The 18,148-nt window shown below is 37.4% G+C and overlaps 2 protein-coding genes across 2 annotated transcripts; both read left to right on the forward strand.

Moving 5' to 3' along the window:
* The first annotated feature begins 6,957 nt into the window (after positions 1-6,957).
* On the forward strand, positions 6,958-8,448 carry LOC120183123. The gene is made up of 3 exons (XM_039187883.1): positions 6,958-7,226; positions 7,507-7,977; positions 8,340-8,448. Exons 1-3 carry the CDS (start codon positions 6,958-6,960, stop codon positions 8,446-8,448), a joined length of 849 nt encoding a protein of 282 aa, XP_039043814.1.
* Positions 8,449-8,477: 29 nt separating this feature from the next.
* On the forward strand, positions 8,478-10,213 carry LOC120183124 (the record flags this gene model as incomplete). The annotated part of the gene is made up of 3 exons (XM_039187884.1): positions 8,478-9,029; positions 9,171-10,002; positions 10,071-10,213. Coding segments are annotated over exons 1-3 (1,527 nt in total), but the record flags the coding sequence as incomplete, so codon positions are not given.
* Between the last annotated feature and the right edge of the window lie 7,935 nt (positions 10,214-18,148).

An 18,148-nucleotide genomic window follows, 5' to 3' on the forward strand; every position in this document is an offset into this window, starting at 1 on the left:
ATTGAATTAAAGTGGTATTTGGAAGAAATTCAGGATTAAAGTGTAAATCGCAAAGCTGGCTGATCATTTTAAGAAGTTCATGGACTTGAACTCGGATTTGCCCATTTTGTGTCGGCAGAGAAAAAAAAAATAAATGTTGAAAGTTTGGTTTCTGAAAGCAAATCCCCCTGGTGGAATAACCCCAAAAGTTTTCCCCAAATTATCTTCCCTGTCAACCCCCTTTGAAGCTCCGATTATCTACCGTCCGGCCACCGTTCATCGATCCAAAACCACCAATAGACTCACCATTGAACGAAGAACAAAACCCGACCTCTATCCCATCGTGAATCGACGTCGTTCGTCATAAAACTCAACCGAAAGCTTCGTCGGTTTTATCTCGACCGTCGTTTGTTTTTCGTTGATTCCGATCGATCCGACCACCCATTCATCACACCTCCTACACCATCAACTCACCGTCACCGTCGCTCAAAGCCCGACCAAATCATCGCGCCGTTGTTGCTCCATCGTCGTCACTCGCCGACCACCGTTGGAGAAGTTGGTATGTTTTTAAAATTCTGCAATCCATTATGTTTTATTGAAAAATAATACTTGCACGAGAATTTCGAGGTCCCGATCTAGAGCTTGAATGAGTACATAAACTTTTGGGTGTATTTTTCTTGAGAATGGTTTAAGATGAATTTGATGTTATATATGCATAAAAATGATGTATTGTGACCCTAAATGATTCTCATAAACTACAAATATCACCATATGGCCTTAGGTAAGTGTTTGAATAGAGTTTGGGTAAGTTTCTCTTAAGAACTAGAGCATTTTTAGATTTAAGTATCGATACGAAATGAACTAGAATCAATAGTTCATCTGAATGCCATAGTCTAGAATTTGGGTGGCGTAACATTGGTTCCATGTTCATAGGGTATCAATATTTCTCTTTTGATATCGCCATCGAAGGTAGTAGTGTAGACACCTCATTTTTCCACCATGCTCCACTACAAGCATTATCTCCACCACCCCTAATTAAATATCATCTTTTATTATTCCCACCATGTACCCATGCTTTTCTCCACGCCAAATACCACCAATGTGCTAATGCAACCTCCACTCATCTGCAAATTAGCACCAAATCAGCACCAATTCAGCCACCCACTAAAACAATAAAAAATAAAGAACCTAATCCTCCATTACTCGACAATCAGTGGAAAATACACTACACAGTAACCATAAAAGCATGGAACCCATTCGAACAGAGGGGAGGGGGCTCTCGATTTTTCGATAGAAAGAACAGTAGGGGGTTTGGTCAGAAGAAAAATAGTTTGGGGGAATTTTCATTTTCTCAGAGGCTTATATATGTAACAGGGAAAAATCACCAACACAGAAGCAATCGGGGGTTCAGTTTTTCTGTATTTTTAAGAAGAGAAAACAAAGCAATAAAAGATCAAAGTTAAAGGTATTTTTGTAGTTTTATTTGTTTATATTTTTTACTGTAATTTCTAAAGAAAATAAATAAAAAATATTCAAAAAACGATAGAAAAAATTAAGAAAAAAACTCATCTCGGATTTAAGGCTCTCACCAACGACCAAGCTTCGTCGGAGCGTTCGAGATACATTCTTTATTATTAGGTTGCGGTTTGGAGGGGTTTGGAAGGTTTAAAAGTTTGATTTAGAGAAAATAAAGTTTTAGGGTCGATATTTCGATTGTTTCGAAGGAGAACGAACCCTCGTTGGGGCAGCATAGGGTAGTGGCCATGGTTGTTCATGGCCACCGGTTGGATTTACATGGAAATAAAGAAACAAAAAAAAAATTGAAATGGGGAAGAAGGAGAGGCTGCCGCATATTATAGAAAGAATGGGGAATTAGGTTTAGTGTTATAATAGTATATATATATATATGGGATCCCCAAACTACGTAGTTTTTAGGAGTTAGTGTTTCATCCTTATGGGTGTATGGGTAAATAGCTCAAGAAAGTCTTTGTTCTTGGAGTTTTTATATATTAGTCCTTGATTAAAACTGTTATGCTTTTAACTTTTGTCCTCTATTTTTTCGCGTGCTCGTTATAGTCACCGTGAGCCATTTACTTTTGTTTATTTCAATTTTGACATGTGATTCTGAATGCTTCCATTTTAGTCCCCGTATTTTTTATTATCTTATCTCAATTCCGTGTTATTTCCTTTAATATATTTTTACTTGCCTTTTATTTTCGGTTGATTTTAATTTTGTTTAAATGCATGGTTTTTTTTTTTTACTTGCTTTCCTTTTTGGTTTATTTGCATTTTTTGTAAATTATTGTATTTGATAATATTCATGAACATTTTAATTTTCCTTAATTTTAGTTATAGATAATGTTTTACCACTCTTTGACCAAGGCTTTTCCTTTTTATTAGCTTTCATTACCGTGTTTAATTATTTGAATTTAAGCATTTGGTGAGAATATTCTTTATTGTGTTCATACTTGATTCTTAATTTGATTACATTACTGCCGTAAATGTTTAAAATTTTTATATCATAAATTTTATATGCTATATTTATATGTATATATTGTAGTATAGTTTACCTTATTTTGATATGTTACTTATATAATAAATATCTTGTAATATATATATATATACATATATGTGTATTTTGAATTTTGAATTTTCTAGATGTAATATAATTATTTTTTTATCCTAAGTTGATAATATATATTTATAAATAGATATGAAAATATAGAAAGTTTCTTATATTACTATTTATGAATTTTCAATTTATACCTATATGATATATTGTTAATCCTTGCTTACTAAGCGTAATATACTATATTAAATATTTTGTATGTTATTATTTTTATGCATGCTATGTATGTAATATGTAATTTGGGTGCACATCGGTGTAGGTTCTATTTTAATTTTTGCATGTTGTTTGCATTTTAGTTCATTTTAGTCTTAATTAATCTCGCATGGTATCCTCATAAGAATTGCTTGACTCGAATTGAAATAAATTGAATAAGGGTAATATTCGATCATTTTAAAATTATTAAGAGAAACTTTCTAATACGTGAATATTTAATATATTTTAATATATAACATTAAGTATTAATACTAGAACTTACATTTTAGATTTGAGCCCCTATGTTCCTTAATTTTCATAATTTGACATTTTAAGTTAGAAAAAGGCCTTAGATTTACTTTTAGTTAATTAGGACAATAAAATTTTATTGGATTGCGTTGTTTTTACAAATCTAAGGCACTGTTCACTTATTAAGGAATTAATAGTATATCCTCCGCGATCGTGCTCAGGGGTGACTACTGGTAATTTCCCAAATAAGTCGACATCTTTTTTTTTAAAACCACATCATGTTTTCTAAAATGAGGCAATGTTCGGTTATTAGACAAATAGTTGATCTCCCGCATTTACACTCGGGGTGAATGCTATTGGTCTCGATAAACAATACCCTTTTCAACTTTGCATCCTTAATAATTTTTAAATTAAATAAGATCGAATTCAAATTTCTGATTTTAAATATAGGGTAATCAATTAGGTACCAATTTTGGGCGCTTGTGGGGGTGCTAATCCTTCCCCACGCGTAACTGACTCCCGAACCTGATTTCTGGATTTTTCGCAGACCCCAAAACTCGGTATTTTATTAAAATAAAATGTTTTATTAAAATCACCCTGTTTTTACGGTGTTCCAATCGCACCTTAAATGATTGGTGGCGACTCCTCACATTTTGAAAATCATTTCAAAGAGAAAACCCCCGAGTCGATATCGGTCTTTTCCCTTCGGGCGAAAAACGGTTACGACAGCTTGGCGACTCCGCTGGGGACTTTTGTTTTTTTAAACAAATTGAGAGTCGAGCCACGAGTTGGTTACCCTATATTTATTATTTGGAAATTATGAGTTCAATCTTGTTTAATTTACGATTCATTATGTTATTTCAAAAAAAAACAAAAAAAAAGATTTTCTCTCTGATTAATGCTTACATTTCTGTGAAATATTTAGAATTGTTGCATATCATAGCTCTAAACCTGAGCTCAATCCTAGTATACTTAAGTAGAGAGAAACGTCACACCTCATGAGAGCATTGGGCTTTCTTGTGTGGGTCTGACAAAGTATCTCTGGAAAGCACCCTAAGTTGCCTATCCGGATATCAGTTCCGAGGTACGCTTTTAGTGGTGTGATCCCCTGAGCTGAACCCGATTCGCAAGTCTGTAATGGGCCAGAATCGGGGTCAACCTTAGCAGGTTGTAAAGATGGCTTAGGAACCTTTTGTTAAGAACCCAACCTCATATAAAGAATTTAGTAAGCCTACCTCGTTAAAGCCATAACTTAGAAGAATTAGATCGCATGATGTTAGGATTTTTTATTTTCTTTGATTATTTTGCATTCGATACTTTAAATTTTTACTAATTATTCTTTGATTTTTTTTAATTATTCTAATATCACTAACTTATTGCTTTGTTTCTTGATTGCATGTATCATTATCATATCACATCATTTAATAAACGGTATTGATTCCCAGATTACCTAGTTATTATAAAAAGCTTAAGGCAATAATGTCTTCCGATGGGATTGAGAATGCAATCAGTGTTCAGACCTGGTCTGAATACAAACAAACACGGTTCGGGGACAGCCTTGCCACTACCGAAGATACAGTTTTTCCAGAAAAGGTAATCATTCGAGTCAGGCAGGCACATTGGGTTGAGTTATCAAGAATTTGGTCCACCTGGGATGATAATGAGAAGACATTGTTCAGAGGGATATACGGCGACATCGTAGAGCTGCTGAGAGTACCAATAAATTCAGTGGTGATTCGAGCCCTTGCCGAATGTTGGAATCCAGCTTACAGATGTTTTACTTTCGGTAAAGTAGACATGACCCCTACCTTAGAGGAGTATACGACTTTGCTGAACATTCCGAATATTAGAAGACATTCCATTTACACCAAGGCAATTCGACCTAAAGGGTTCATAGCCAAGATGATCACGTTGACGGGAAAGACCAAGGAGTGGGTTGAAGAGTACATTCGTGATGAAGGGATCTCCTGGGCTCAGCTGAAGAGTTTAATTTACGAGCAAACTCCGTCGAAAAGAAGAAGAGATCACTTCGCACTTGCAGTATATGGTTTGGTAATTTTCCCCAGGAATGAGGATCACTTCGACATCACCTTAATCGATTTCGTCGAAGCTGTCGCTAGAAAGAATCCTGCACCAGCCATCCTTGCAGAAACATTCTTGTCACTGAACCAGTGTAGACGATTAGGGGAGGTCAATTCATCGGATGTGTTTCACTATTACTAGTTTGGTGGTGGAGCCACTCCTGGATAGTCGAGAAAGGCTGGGCTCGGAGACATCAATCAAATTTTTCACCTCTAGTGGATTTCCTCGACAAATGCCAAATCCCAGAGCATCGCAAGAGGAAAGACTGGGTTGAAGCTCTCCGTAACATGAAAGATACTGAGATAGTATGGAAGGCTTATTGGTTACCCAAAGAGGACATACTTTTTAGGTGCGGTAATGATAGTTTTATAATGCTACACGGATTATGGGAGCTATCGGTATACTCCGCTAATTGTACTCAGACAGTTTGGTACCCGACAGTTCGTACCAGCTACCCATGGCCTGAAAGAGGCAGAGTTTTCTTTCTCTACTCCGGGTTACCGAGAGCGGATTTCAAAGATCTACGCGGCTTGGCAGAAGCCTCAATGCATGAGCTTCAAGATGATAGAGCCTGTATTCACGCCGGCCTATGAGGTTTGGAGGTCGCAGAGAATTAACAACAACACACCTAAGCCAAATTTAGAGGACCATTGACTATGGAGGAGCGATTGAGGAGGCTCCCAACAAAACAGAGTTGTTAAAAGAGGAAATGCGACTGATGAATTTGAAGAGAGAAAAAGAACAGAGAAGCTTTTCGGAGGAGAAAACAATATGGGAACTTGAAATGATTAAGAAGGACGGAGTGATAAAACAATTGGCCAAAGAGAAAGAAAAGGTCCAGGAGAATTTTGATGCGCTAAACCAAGATTTTCGGGCCTTAGAGAGGAATATGAGAGCCCAAGATCTACATCATACTGCCAAGACCCTAAAGATAAAACTCGATAGGGTAGAAAGAAGCGCAAGAAGAAGCCAAGAAGAAAAGAAACGATCCATACAACACGCTCGGAAACTGAGAGAGCAAAGAGATGAGACTAACAAGAATTAGCACAAAGGCGAGCACAGATTGAACAACTCAAAGCACAGCTGCTTAGCATCGATGAGACTTTTCGGAACCCTTACAACAGTCTTCAAAAAGAAAATGAATGATAAGAAGAGATAGTTGAGCTAGAAAGAGCAGGGTTAATCCACTCATCCGCACAAGAGGTAACCATGCAAGAAAACGAGGCCTTAAAAGCCAAGATTACTGAGTTAGAAGTCATAGTGCATAGATCTCATCAGCGAATCCAACAGCTAGAAGAGAGCCGACCATTAACTAATCCAGAGCTTGGAATTGCTCTACGACAGGCTCAGGACACCATTCAAATGCAATATGAAGCAATGGAGAGAGCAGTGGATCAGGCTCGCGATGTAGCTCGCCAAGTTTATGAATTATCTGAAGAAGCGACAGCTTTAAGAGTTTTTGTGATTCCAGAATCAGAGGAAGAACGCCGCATCATCGGATTGATGATAGAGCTCGAGAGATTAGGGAATAGGGCAATATTCTATGTTTAGTATCATGTCGATATAATCTCTTTGCCTAAGTGCTTAGACGTTGTGTGTTGTTGAGTACTTTTATATAAACTAAGTTATTTTGGAATCAATATCGGGTTGCATTTGCATTAGCATTTTCATATGTTTTTTTTTTCTAAATTTTTAAAATCTTAATGATTACATTATAACAATTCATTCATTAAAATTCACCAAATAATAAAATACAATTTCCAATCATTTGTAGTTATTCTGGCATACACCTCACACCCATACGGTACTCGTCAATCAACCAAGAAATGGATGACAAGATCGCACAAATTGAAAAAACTCAAGCTGAAATGCAAGAGAATTTAAAGAAAGCGCAAGAGGATATGCGCGAACAGATGATGAAGGCTCAAGACGACATGATGGCAAAGTTGATTAGTTTGCTACAAGGAAATAGTATAATCCGAGAAGAGACTCCAATTATCAGTCATACTGCCGAAGAACCATTATATCCCCCTGGTTTCACACCACCGCATTTCCACGCACAACAAACCACAACCATCCAACCAAAAAAATACAAGTAAACCTACCTGGCTCTTCTACAAACCCGCAACCAATTGAAGATGTCCCTGATCTGGATGAGGAAGACAAAAAAGAACAGGATAAGGAGATTAAGAAAGAATGGAACAAATGAAGCATGAATTCCGAGCTATGAAAGAAGATGCTAGCCTATATGGAATTGACGCCAGAGAGCTAAGTCTGGTCCCTGATTTAGTGTTGCCGCCGAAGTTTAAAGTTCCAGATTTCGAGAAATTTGATGGCACCAGTTGTCCTTCTGCACATATTACCATGTTTTGCAGAAAAATGACAGGCTATGTGGGAAACGATCAGTTATTAATTCATTGTTTTCAAGAAAGCCTGGCAGGATCAGCAATTCGTTGGTACAATCAGCTAAGTCGGGCTAATATTAAATCCTGGAAGGATTTGGCTAAGGCTTTTCTAGAGCAGTATAAGCATGTAAAAGATGTGAGGCCAAACCGAATTCTGTTACAGAGTATGGAAAAAAGATCCAACGAGAGCTTCAGGCAGTATGCCCAAAGGTGGAGAGATGTGGCTGTGCAAGTTTATCCACCATTAGAGGAGGAAGAAACTAATATGTTCTTTGTAAATACTCTGAGGGCCCCTTTCTTTGGACATCTTATTGGAAATTCGTCCAAGAATTTTGCTGATATAGTTAATGCAGGAGAAATGATTGAGATGGCGATCAAAAGCGGGAAGCTAGACGGGGAGAATCTAGCCGAAAGCCTCCAGCAAGAAGGAAGGATAATGAGGTCAGTAATGTGAAGAAATATGATTCTAATAACATTACAGTATCTCGACCACAAGCCACTGTATCGTCAGCACTAAATCCTGTCCAGCAAGGGGCGAAAGAACCAAGACAGGAAAGGGAAAGGGTTCAATTTGACCCTATCCCCATGACCTATAAAGAACTATTCCAGATCCTGTATGACAAACATGTGGTGTCACCTTACCACACTTCTCCAATACAGCCTCCTTACCCAAAATGGTTTGACATCAATGCTCAATGTGAGTATCATGCAGGGGCATCGGGGCATTCAATTGAAAACTGTCTGGCCTTTAAAAAGTTGGTGCAGAGATTAAGACAAAGAAATGTCATCAATTTTGGTGACAGGGAGCAGCCCAATGTGGCTCAGAACCCACTGCCGAACCATGCAGGGACAGGAGTTAATGCTGTTATTGAAGAAAAAGGGAACGAAATCATTACCAAAGTCAAGAAGTGAAGTCACCCATGCATTGGGTATGGGGGCAAATGGTCAAAATAGGCTGGTTGACCTTTAATGCTAACGAAAATAAGCATGCTTGCCCCTACCACCGTTGCGAGGATCATGTCATTCAAAGTTGTGATGAGTTTAAGGCTTTGGTTCAAAGGCTGATGGATAGTAAAGATATGGAATTTTACCATAAAGCTAAGAAAGAGAAAGAGATTGAGATTTGCGCTTCCGAAGACACATCTAAGGGAGTTTACAATACCAACTGCCCTTTAGTCATCACACCGAAAGCCCAGACTATGGAAAGGTTAATCCCTAAAATAGTGATCACGCCTCCGTCGTCCTTTCCTTATAAGGACAACAAGCAGGTCCCTTGGAGGTATGGATGCCAATTAAAGAATGTTGAGAGTTCAGAGGCTGCTAAGGAAGAGGTGGACGAGGTAGGTCATTTCACCAGAAGTGGGAGATGTTATTCTTCCAACCAGACCAGTGAACCTGAGAAAAGGATGACCGTTGATAAAGGAAAAAGGGTTGAGATATTATTGAAAAATGATGAGCCGACAATTAATGAGCCTGTAACCGAGAATGATGCTGTAGAGTTTTTAAAATTCTTGAAACATAGCGAATATAGCATTGTTGAACAATTACACAAATTGCCAGCTCGTATCTCAATCCTAGCTTTACTATTAAGCTCTGAGGCACATCGAAACGCCTTGTTGAAAATTTTGAATCAGACCTTCGTACCGAAAGATGTACCAGTGGAAAAAATAGACCGACTGGTTGCAAATATTCAGGCGGATAACTTCATCTCTTTCTCTGATGACGAGATCCCGTCCGGAATGATGGGCAATCCCAAAGCCCTGCACATTACCATCCAATGCAAGGGACATGCGTTATCGCGAGTACTAATTGACAACGGCTCTGCCCTGAATGTGATGCCATTAGTAACCTTGAAGAAATTACCAGTCGATAGTACACACATGAGAAATTGCCAAAGCATCGTTCGAGCTTTCGACGGAACAAAGAAGGAGGTGCTGGGGAAGATTGATATTCCTTTAACCATAGGCCCATCAACATACGAGGTTGAATTCCTTGTAATGGATATAATGCCCTCATATAACTGCTTGTTAGGAAGGCCTTGGATCCACCAGGCAGGAGTCGTTCCATCTACTCTGCATCAGAAACTCAAATTTGTAATTGAGGGGAGATTGGTATGCCTTAATGCCGAGGAAGATATCATTGCTTCCATATCTACTACCGCTCCATATGTTGAAGTAGATGAAGATGCAGTCGAGTGCTCTTTCAGAGCCCTGGAATTTATTAATGCCACATTTGTTGCTGAAAGAAAGAAAATTCCAAAGCCTAGGTTATCAAACTGTACCAAAATGGGACTGAAAATGACCCTGGGAAGAGGAGCCAAGGTTGGAAGAGGGCTAGGGAGTCGCTTACAGGGGAATATTAGTCCAGTTTTTCCCGGTTTTAAGCTAGATCGTTTTGGTCTAGGATATCACCCGACCTTAAAGGAAAAATTGAAAATGTTCAAAAGAGCCAGGAAAAGAGAGCCAGGTTAGCCAGAGAGGATATTAAGTGGGAGCCTATGATTTTCCCATCGCTGCGTGACACCTTCATATCAGGGGGCCACATGTTTCAGGGGGACCGATCATCTAAAGAGCCTATTATTGAAAATGCCCTGAGGGATTTGGGTATAAATGTGATATCAGAGGAAGGAATCGAAGATGGAGTGGCTATGGACATTTACCCTGCACCACCAGGCTTTGTGCTAAACAATTGGACTGCAGAAGAATTACCTGTAGTTTACAAAACTATTTCAGAGTAATGCACAAAACTTTCCCTATTGTCTAAACCTTGAGACAATATGTGATCTTCTGTAAGGGGTTAATCTATCTGTTTTTTAATAAATGATGCATTCCTGTTAATTCACGAAATGGCAAACATCATCTATTGCATTTTTTATTTATTTCTTTATTATATATTATTATTTCATTCTATTTTGATATGGGTTAGATCCTCCTGTATTTGTATATGTATATATATCCTCTCGTTCGTTATTCTTTCAGGACCTCTGGTATCAATAGTATGAATGCTGATGACTTTGACCCGAAGATAGATTTCGAGCTGCCCATATGTCAAGGGGAAGTTGAAGGTTATGATAGTGATGAGGGAAGTGACTTACCTTCTGAACTACTAAAAATGGTAGAGAGAGAAGATAAACAAATTCTGCCTCATGAAGAGCCCATTGAGATCTTGAATCTGGGATCAGAGGAAGATAAAAAGGAGATAAAAATTGGCACCATCATATCTACTGAGGGACGAAAAAGTCTGATTATGCTGCTCAAGACTACAAAGATGTGTTTGCTTGGTCGTATGAGGACATGCCAGGTTTAGACACTGAGTTAGTGGTACATAAATTGCCAATAAAGCCTGAATGTAAACCGGTACAACAAAGCTCAGAAGGATGCGACCTGAAATGCTGCTTAAAATTAAAGAAGAAGTAAAGAAGCAATTCGATGCTGGGTTCCTAAAAGTAGCCAAGTATCCGGAATGGGTAGCGAATGTTGTTCCAGTACCAAAAAAAGATGGAAAAGTTCGTATGTGTGTCGACTACAGAGATCTTAATCGAGCCAGTCCGAAATAATTTCCCTTTGCCACACATAGACACCCTGGTGGATAATACGGCTGGAAATTTTCTATTTTCATTTATGGATGGGTTTTCAGGTTACAATCAAATAAAGATGCATCCAGATGATATGGAAAAGACTACATTTATCACCATGTGGGGCACGTTCTGTTACAAGGTGATGCCGTTTGGGCTGAAGAATGCAGGGGCAACCTATCAAAGGGCCATGGTAACACTATTCCATGACATGATGCATAAGGAATAGAGGTCTACGTTGATGATATGATTGTTAAAGCTAAAACGGAGGAAGAACACATCGAGAATCTAAGGAAACTCTTCCAAAGATTAAGGAAATGCCAGTTAAACTCAATCCAAGCAAGTGTACCTTCGGGGTAACATCGGGAAAACTCTTGGGTTTGTAGTAAGCAAAAAGGGATTGAAGTGGATCCTGACAAGGTCAAAGCTATTCAGAATTTACCACCCCCACAAACACAAAAAGAAGTTCGAGGATTCCTGGGAAGATTAAACTATATTGCCCGATTTATTTCGCAATTAACCGAGAAGTGTGACCCTATTTTTCGCCTTCTCTGTAAAAATAACCCAGGAGTATGGAATGATGATTGCCAAGGAGCTTTGAAGCAATAAAAAGATATTTATCGAATGCTCCAGTCTTAATGCCACCAATATCAGGCAAACCATTAATCCTCTACTTGTCAATCTTTGAGAATTCAATGGGGTGTGTATTAGGGCAACATGATCAACTGAAAAAAGAGAAAGAGCAATCTATTACCTCAGCAAAAAGTTCACTGATTGTGAGGTAAGGTACTCGTCAATAGAAAAGTTGTGTTGTGCTTTAGTTTGGACTACCCGAAGGCTCAGGCAGTATATGTTGTATCACACTACTTGGCTGATATCTAACTTGATCCTCTGAAATATCTAATGGGTGTACCTGCTTTATCTGGAAGATTGGCTCGTTGGCAAATCTTATTGTCTGAATTTGATATCCAATATGTAAGTCAAAAAGCAGTTAAAGGAAGTGTTGTGGCCGATTTCATTGCAAGTAGGGCTTCTGAAGAGTATGAACCACTGAACTTTGATTTTCCAGACGAAGATTTAATGGTTATTTCAACTGAGGAGGCATTTTCCTATAATAATGAACAATGGAAGATGAATTTCGATGGTGCCTCGAATGCCTTGGGGCACGGGATTGGGGCAATTCTCGTCTCACCTGGTGGAAAACACTATCCTTTCACCAGCCGATTGAATTTTGATTGCACAAATAACATGGCCGAGTATGAAGCATGTATTCTGGGTCTTAGAGCGGCCATTGAGCGTAAGTGAAAACACTCAAAGTATACGGGGATTCAGCACTGGTAATTTATCAACTCAGAGGTGAATGGGAAACAAAGGATACGAAGTTGGTGGAATACCGTAAGTTGGTCCTAGAGCTCATTAAAGAATTCGAGAGAGTGACATTCCATTACCTTCCCAGAGAAGAGAATCAAATGGCGGATGCTCTGGCCACTTTGGCAGCAGCCTACAAAGTCAATGAATATTCAAGCATGATGCCTATTACGATGCAAGCTTACGGGTATCCAGCCCATTGCTATAGCATAGAAGATGAAAATGATGTAAATCCTTGGTATTACGACATCATGCAATATATTAAATATCAAAGCTACCCTGAGCATGCCACTGAGAATGACAAAAGAACTATTCGAAGAATGGCGGTAGGGTATGTGCTTGATGGTGATATCTTGTACAAGAAGAGTCATAGTCAGGTCTTGTTGCGATGTGTGGATGCCAAAAAGCCAGAACAATTATTGAAGAAGTGCATGAAGGAGTATGTGGTACTCATGCTAATGGACACGCAATGGCTAAACAAATAATGAGATTTGGATATTATTGGTCAACCCTGGAAACTGATTGTATCAATTTCTCCAGAAAATGTCACAAATGCCAGATTTATGGAGATAAGCTCCACACCCTCCTCATCCATTGCACGTAATGACTGCTCCATGGCCATTCTCTATGTGGGGCATGGATGTCATTGGGCAAATTTTACCCAAAGCTTCTAATGGCCATCGTTTTATATTCGTGGCAATAGACTACTTCACTAAGTGGGTAGAAGCGGCCTCCTATGCAAATGTCACTCAGTCAACAGTTTGCAAGTTCCTGAAGAGAGAAATTATTTGTCGGTATGGGCTACCAGAAAGGATCATCACCGATAATGCCTTGAATTTAAACAATAAGATGATGGAGTCAGTATGTAAACAGTTCCAGATTAAACATCATAATTCCACCACTTATCGCCCAAAGATGAATGGAGCGGTAGAGGCAGCTAATAAGAACATCAAGAGGCTCATACAGAAAATGACTGAGACTTATAGAGACTGGCATGAGAAGCTACCATTCGCTCTGTTTGATTATCGAACTTCAGTAAGGACGTCCACTGGAGCAACTCCATTTTCTTTAGTTTATGGCATGGAGGCTGTGTTACCCATTGAGGTCGAGATTCCGTCACTACGAGTGCTGTCAGAGGTTAAGTTAGATGAAGCAGAATGGGTGCAATCTAGGTATGATCAGTTGAACCTGATTGAGGAAAAAGATTAAAAGCTATCTGTTATGGGCAAATGTACCAGAAACGTATGATAAGGGCACATAATAAAAAGGTTCGTCCACGAGAGTTTCAAGAAGGAGACTTGGTGCTAAAAAATTTTGTCAATTCAGAAAGACTTTCGAGGAAAATGGATGCCAAATTGGGAAGGACCTTATGTCGTAAAGAGGGCCTTTTCTGGAGGAGCTTTGATCCTCACCGAGATGGATGGACCAGTTACCTAACCCTGTGAATGCTGATGTAGTCAAGAAGTATTTCGCTTGAAAAAAAAAAATGAAAAAGACAAAAATGAAAAATGAAAGAAAGAAAAAAAGAAAAGAAAAAAATAAAAGGAGGGTTCAAGATGAAAACCCGTAAAGGACGCTTGTAACCAGAAAAGGTCTCAGGTTGAAAACCCGTAAAGGGCGGCTTGAGAATTGTGTAAATTCAGAATTCGTGCATGGTGGAGCTGAATTAGTTGGGTAACCAGAAAGTAATGAGATTCAAACACTGGCTTATGGCATTCAACAGTCGGGAATTTGGCAGTATTGGGGGAACTTCACACCCTTACGCATTACCATAATCCTCAAGATCTCCTTGACAGAAGCTACACTCGGGTCCTCTTACGGCGTGCCAGTTCAAAAGCATTCATACTATTGATGTCTGATGACGCCTACTGTATTTTCTTTTGATTATTCCTTTTAAAAGTTTGTCATGTATTCACTCAAAAAAAAAAAAAAAAAAAACTCTTTATTTATAATAAAAGATGTTTTTAACCGCATTGTAAGCATCCTGATTAAAAATAAAAACATATAGATTAGCTCGGGAAACATGAGATCATTGTGCATTATTGTACAAAAAAATTGTTTTGGAAATACAGATATTCTGAAGCCGAAAATGGTTTTAGCATAAGGCTTATGCAATGTTAGACCATAAGAAGTTAAAGCCTTGGGATATACGCGAATGCTTAACAATTGAGGATAACCCAAGAGGTTTTGTCACTAATTAAATAGTGGGTCATGAGAAGCACATGGGTTCAAAGAGTAAAGAGAATCAGAGTCAGGCTCAACCAAAGAGTGCCCAATCAGGGTTTTCGATTGAGATAAACTGCTGTTGATTTTTCGTGCCCAAATCAGTCTGAAGTACAAGGCCATTAACAAAAGAAAATTCTCGTTTGAAAAGAAAATACCCTCAAATAATTGCATCATTGCACACATTTTAGGCATAAACATGATCATGACATAAAATGCATAATAATGAGTGCTTGCAGATTCTCCTAAAAGAAATGGCAAGATGTAAAACCCAACAAAGAAATAACCAATTAGAATTTCCATGTTGGTCGTGGCAATACAAGCTTCCGCAAGAGAAATTTCTTCCAAAACTTATCTTCTCAAGATTTTCAGGTATGATGTTTTCGAATCCTCAAACACATATTAACAAAGGTTAATGTTTAATTTTTAGGTTCGATCCCGATTTAATGGATCAACTCCCCAGATCTGATATTCCCTTCAGAGTAAGTGGAACAGGTCTCTCTTCTCCAAGATTTGATATTCCCTTTAGAGTAAGTGGAACAAGTCTGCCAGATCTGATATTCCCTTCAGAGTAAGCGGAACAGGTCTCTTCTCAAAGATTTGATATTCCCTTCAGAGTAAGTGGAACAAATCTATCTTCTCCAAGATCTGATATTTCCTTCAGAGTAAGCGAACAGGTCTCTCTTCTCAAAGATTTGATATTCCCTTCAGAGTAAGTGGAACAAATCTATTTCTCCAAGATCTGATATTTCCTTCAGAGTAAGCGGAACAGGTCTCTCTTCTCCAAGATTTGATATTCCCTTCAGAGTAAGTGGAACAAGTCTACCAGATCTGACATTCCCTTCAGAGTAAGTGGAACAGGTCTCTTTTTCCATGATTTGATATTCCCTTCAGAAGAAGCGGAACATATCTCTTTTTTCCAAGGTTTGTATTCCCTGTGACAGCGGAACAAGTCTACCCTGATCAATCTTCCCTGAAGAACAGTGAAATGGATCGACATCCCCAGATCTGATATTTCCTGAGTGGTAGCGGAACATATTCCTTATCATATTTCAAACCATGAAGTTGACCAGGCGAAAATGCATTGTCTCTTCGTCTTTGCCCTATTCTTGTCGACACAAGAATGAGCAAAGAGGGGCAACTGTAGACACCTCATTTTTCCACCATGCCCACTACAAGCATTATCTCCACCACCCCTAATTAAATATCATCTTTTATTATTCCCACCATGTACCCATGCTTTTCTCCACGCCAAATACCACCATGTGCTAATGCAACCTCCACTCATCTGCAAATTAGCACCAAATCAGCACCAATTCAGCCACCCACTAAAACAATAAAAAATAAAGAACCTAATCCTCCATTACTCGACAATCAGTGGAAAATACACTACACAGTAACCATAAAAGCATGGAACCCTTCGAACAGAGGGGAGGGGGCTCTCGATTTTTCGATAGAAAGAACAGTAGGGGGTTTGGTCAGAAGAAAAATAGTTTGGGGGAATTTTCATTTTCTCAGAGGCTTATATATGTAACAGGGAAAAATCACCAACACAGAAGCAATCGGGGGTTCAGTTTTTCTGTATTTTTAAGAAGAGAAAACAAAGCAATAAAAGATCAAAGTTAAAGGTATTTTTGTAGTTTTATTTGTTATATTTTTTACTGTAAATTTCTAAAGAAAATAAATAAAAAAATATTCAAAAAACGATAGAAAAATTAAGAAAAAAACTCATCTCGGATTTAAGGCTCTCACCAACGACCAAGCTTCGTCGGAGCGTTCGAGATACATTCTTTATTATTAGGTTGCGGTTTGGAGGGGTTTGGAAGGTTTAAAAGTTTGATTTAGAAAATAAAGTTTTAGGGTCGATATTTCGATTGTTCGAAGGAGAACGAACCCTCGTTGGGGCAGCATAGGGTAGTGGCCATGGTTGTTCATGGCCACCGGTGGATTTACATGGAAATAAAGAAACAAAAAAAAAATTGAAATGGGGAAGAAGGAGAGGCTGCCGCATATTATAGAAAGAATGGGGAATTAGGTTTAGTGTTATAATAGTATATATAGATATATGGGATCCCCAAAACTACGTAGTTTTTAGGAGTTAGTGTTTCATCCTTATGGGTGTATGGGTACATAGCTCAAGAAGTCTTTGTTCTTGGAGTTTTTATATATTAGTCCTTGATTAAAACTGTTATGCTTTTAACCTTTTGTCCTCTATTTTTTTCGCGTGCTCGTTATGTCACGTGAGCCATTTACTTTTGTTTATTTCAATTTTGACATGTGATTCTGAATGCTTCCATTTTAGTCCCCGTATTTTTTATTATCTTATCTCAATTCCGTGTTATTTCCTTAATATATTTTTACTTGCCCTTTTATTTTCGTTGATTTTAATTTTGTTTAAATGCATGTTTTTTTTTTTTTTACTTGCTTTCCTTTTTGGTTTATTTGCATTTTTTGTAAATTATTGTATTTGATAATATTCATGAACATTTTAATTTTCCTTAATTTTAGTTATAGATAATGTTTTACCACTCTTGACCAAGGCTTTTCCTTTTTATTAGCTTTCATTACCGTGTTTAATTATTTGAATTTAAGCATTTGGTGAGAATATTCTTTTGTGTTCATATTACTTGATTCTTATTGATTACATTACTGCCGTAAATGTTTAAAATTTTTATATCATAAATTTTATATGCTATATATTATATGTATATATTGTAGTATAGTTTACTTATTTTGATATGTTACTTATTATATAATAAATATCTTGTAATATATATATATATACACATATATGTATGTGTATTTTGAATTTTGAATTTTCTAGATGTAATATAATTATTTTTATCCTAAGTTGATAATATATTTATAAATAGATATGAAAATATAGAAAGTTTCTTATATTACTATTTATGAATTTTCAATTTATACCTATATGATATATTGTTAATCCTTGCTTACTAAGCGTAATATACTATATTAAATATTTTGTATGTTATTATTTTTATGCATGCTATGTATGTAAATATGTAATTTGGGTGCACATCGGTGTAGGTTCTATTTTAATTTTTGCATGTTGTTTGCATTTTAGTTCATTTTTCTTAATTATCTCGCATGGTATCCTCATAAGAATTGCTTGACTCGAATTGAAATAAATTGAATAAGGGTAATATTCGATCATTTTAAAATTATTAAGAGAAACTTTCTAATACGTGAATATTTAATTTTAATATATAACATTAAGTATTAATACTAGAACTTACATTTTAGATTTGAGCCCTATGTTCCTTAATTTTCATAATTTGACATTTTAAGTTAGAAAAGGCCTTAGATTTACTTTTAGTTAATTAGGACAAATAAAATTTTATTGGATTGCGTTGTTTTTACAATCTAAGGCACTGTTCACTTATTAAGGAATTAATAGTATATCCTCCGCGATCGTGCTCAGGG

The sequence above is a fragment of the Hibiscus syriacus genome, unplaced genomic scaffold, assembly GCF_006381635.1.
Source record: "Hibiscus syriacus cultivar Baekdansim isolate YM2019G1 unplaced genomic scaffold, ASM638163v2 tig00112738_pilon, whole genome shotgun sequence".
Taxonomy (NCBI): Eukaryota; Viridiplantae; Streptophyta; class Magnoliopsida; order Malvales; family Malvaceae; genus Hibiscus; species Hibiscus syriacus.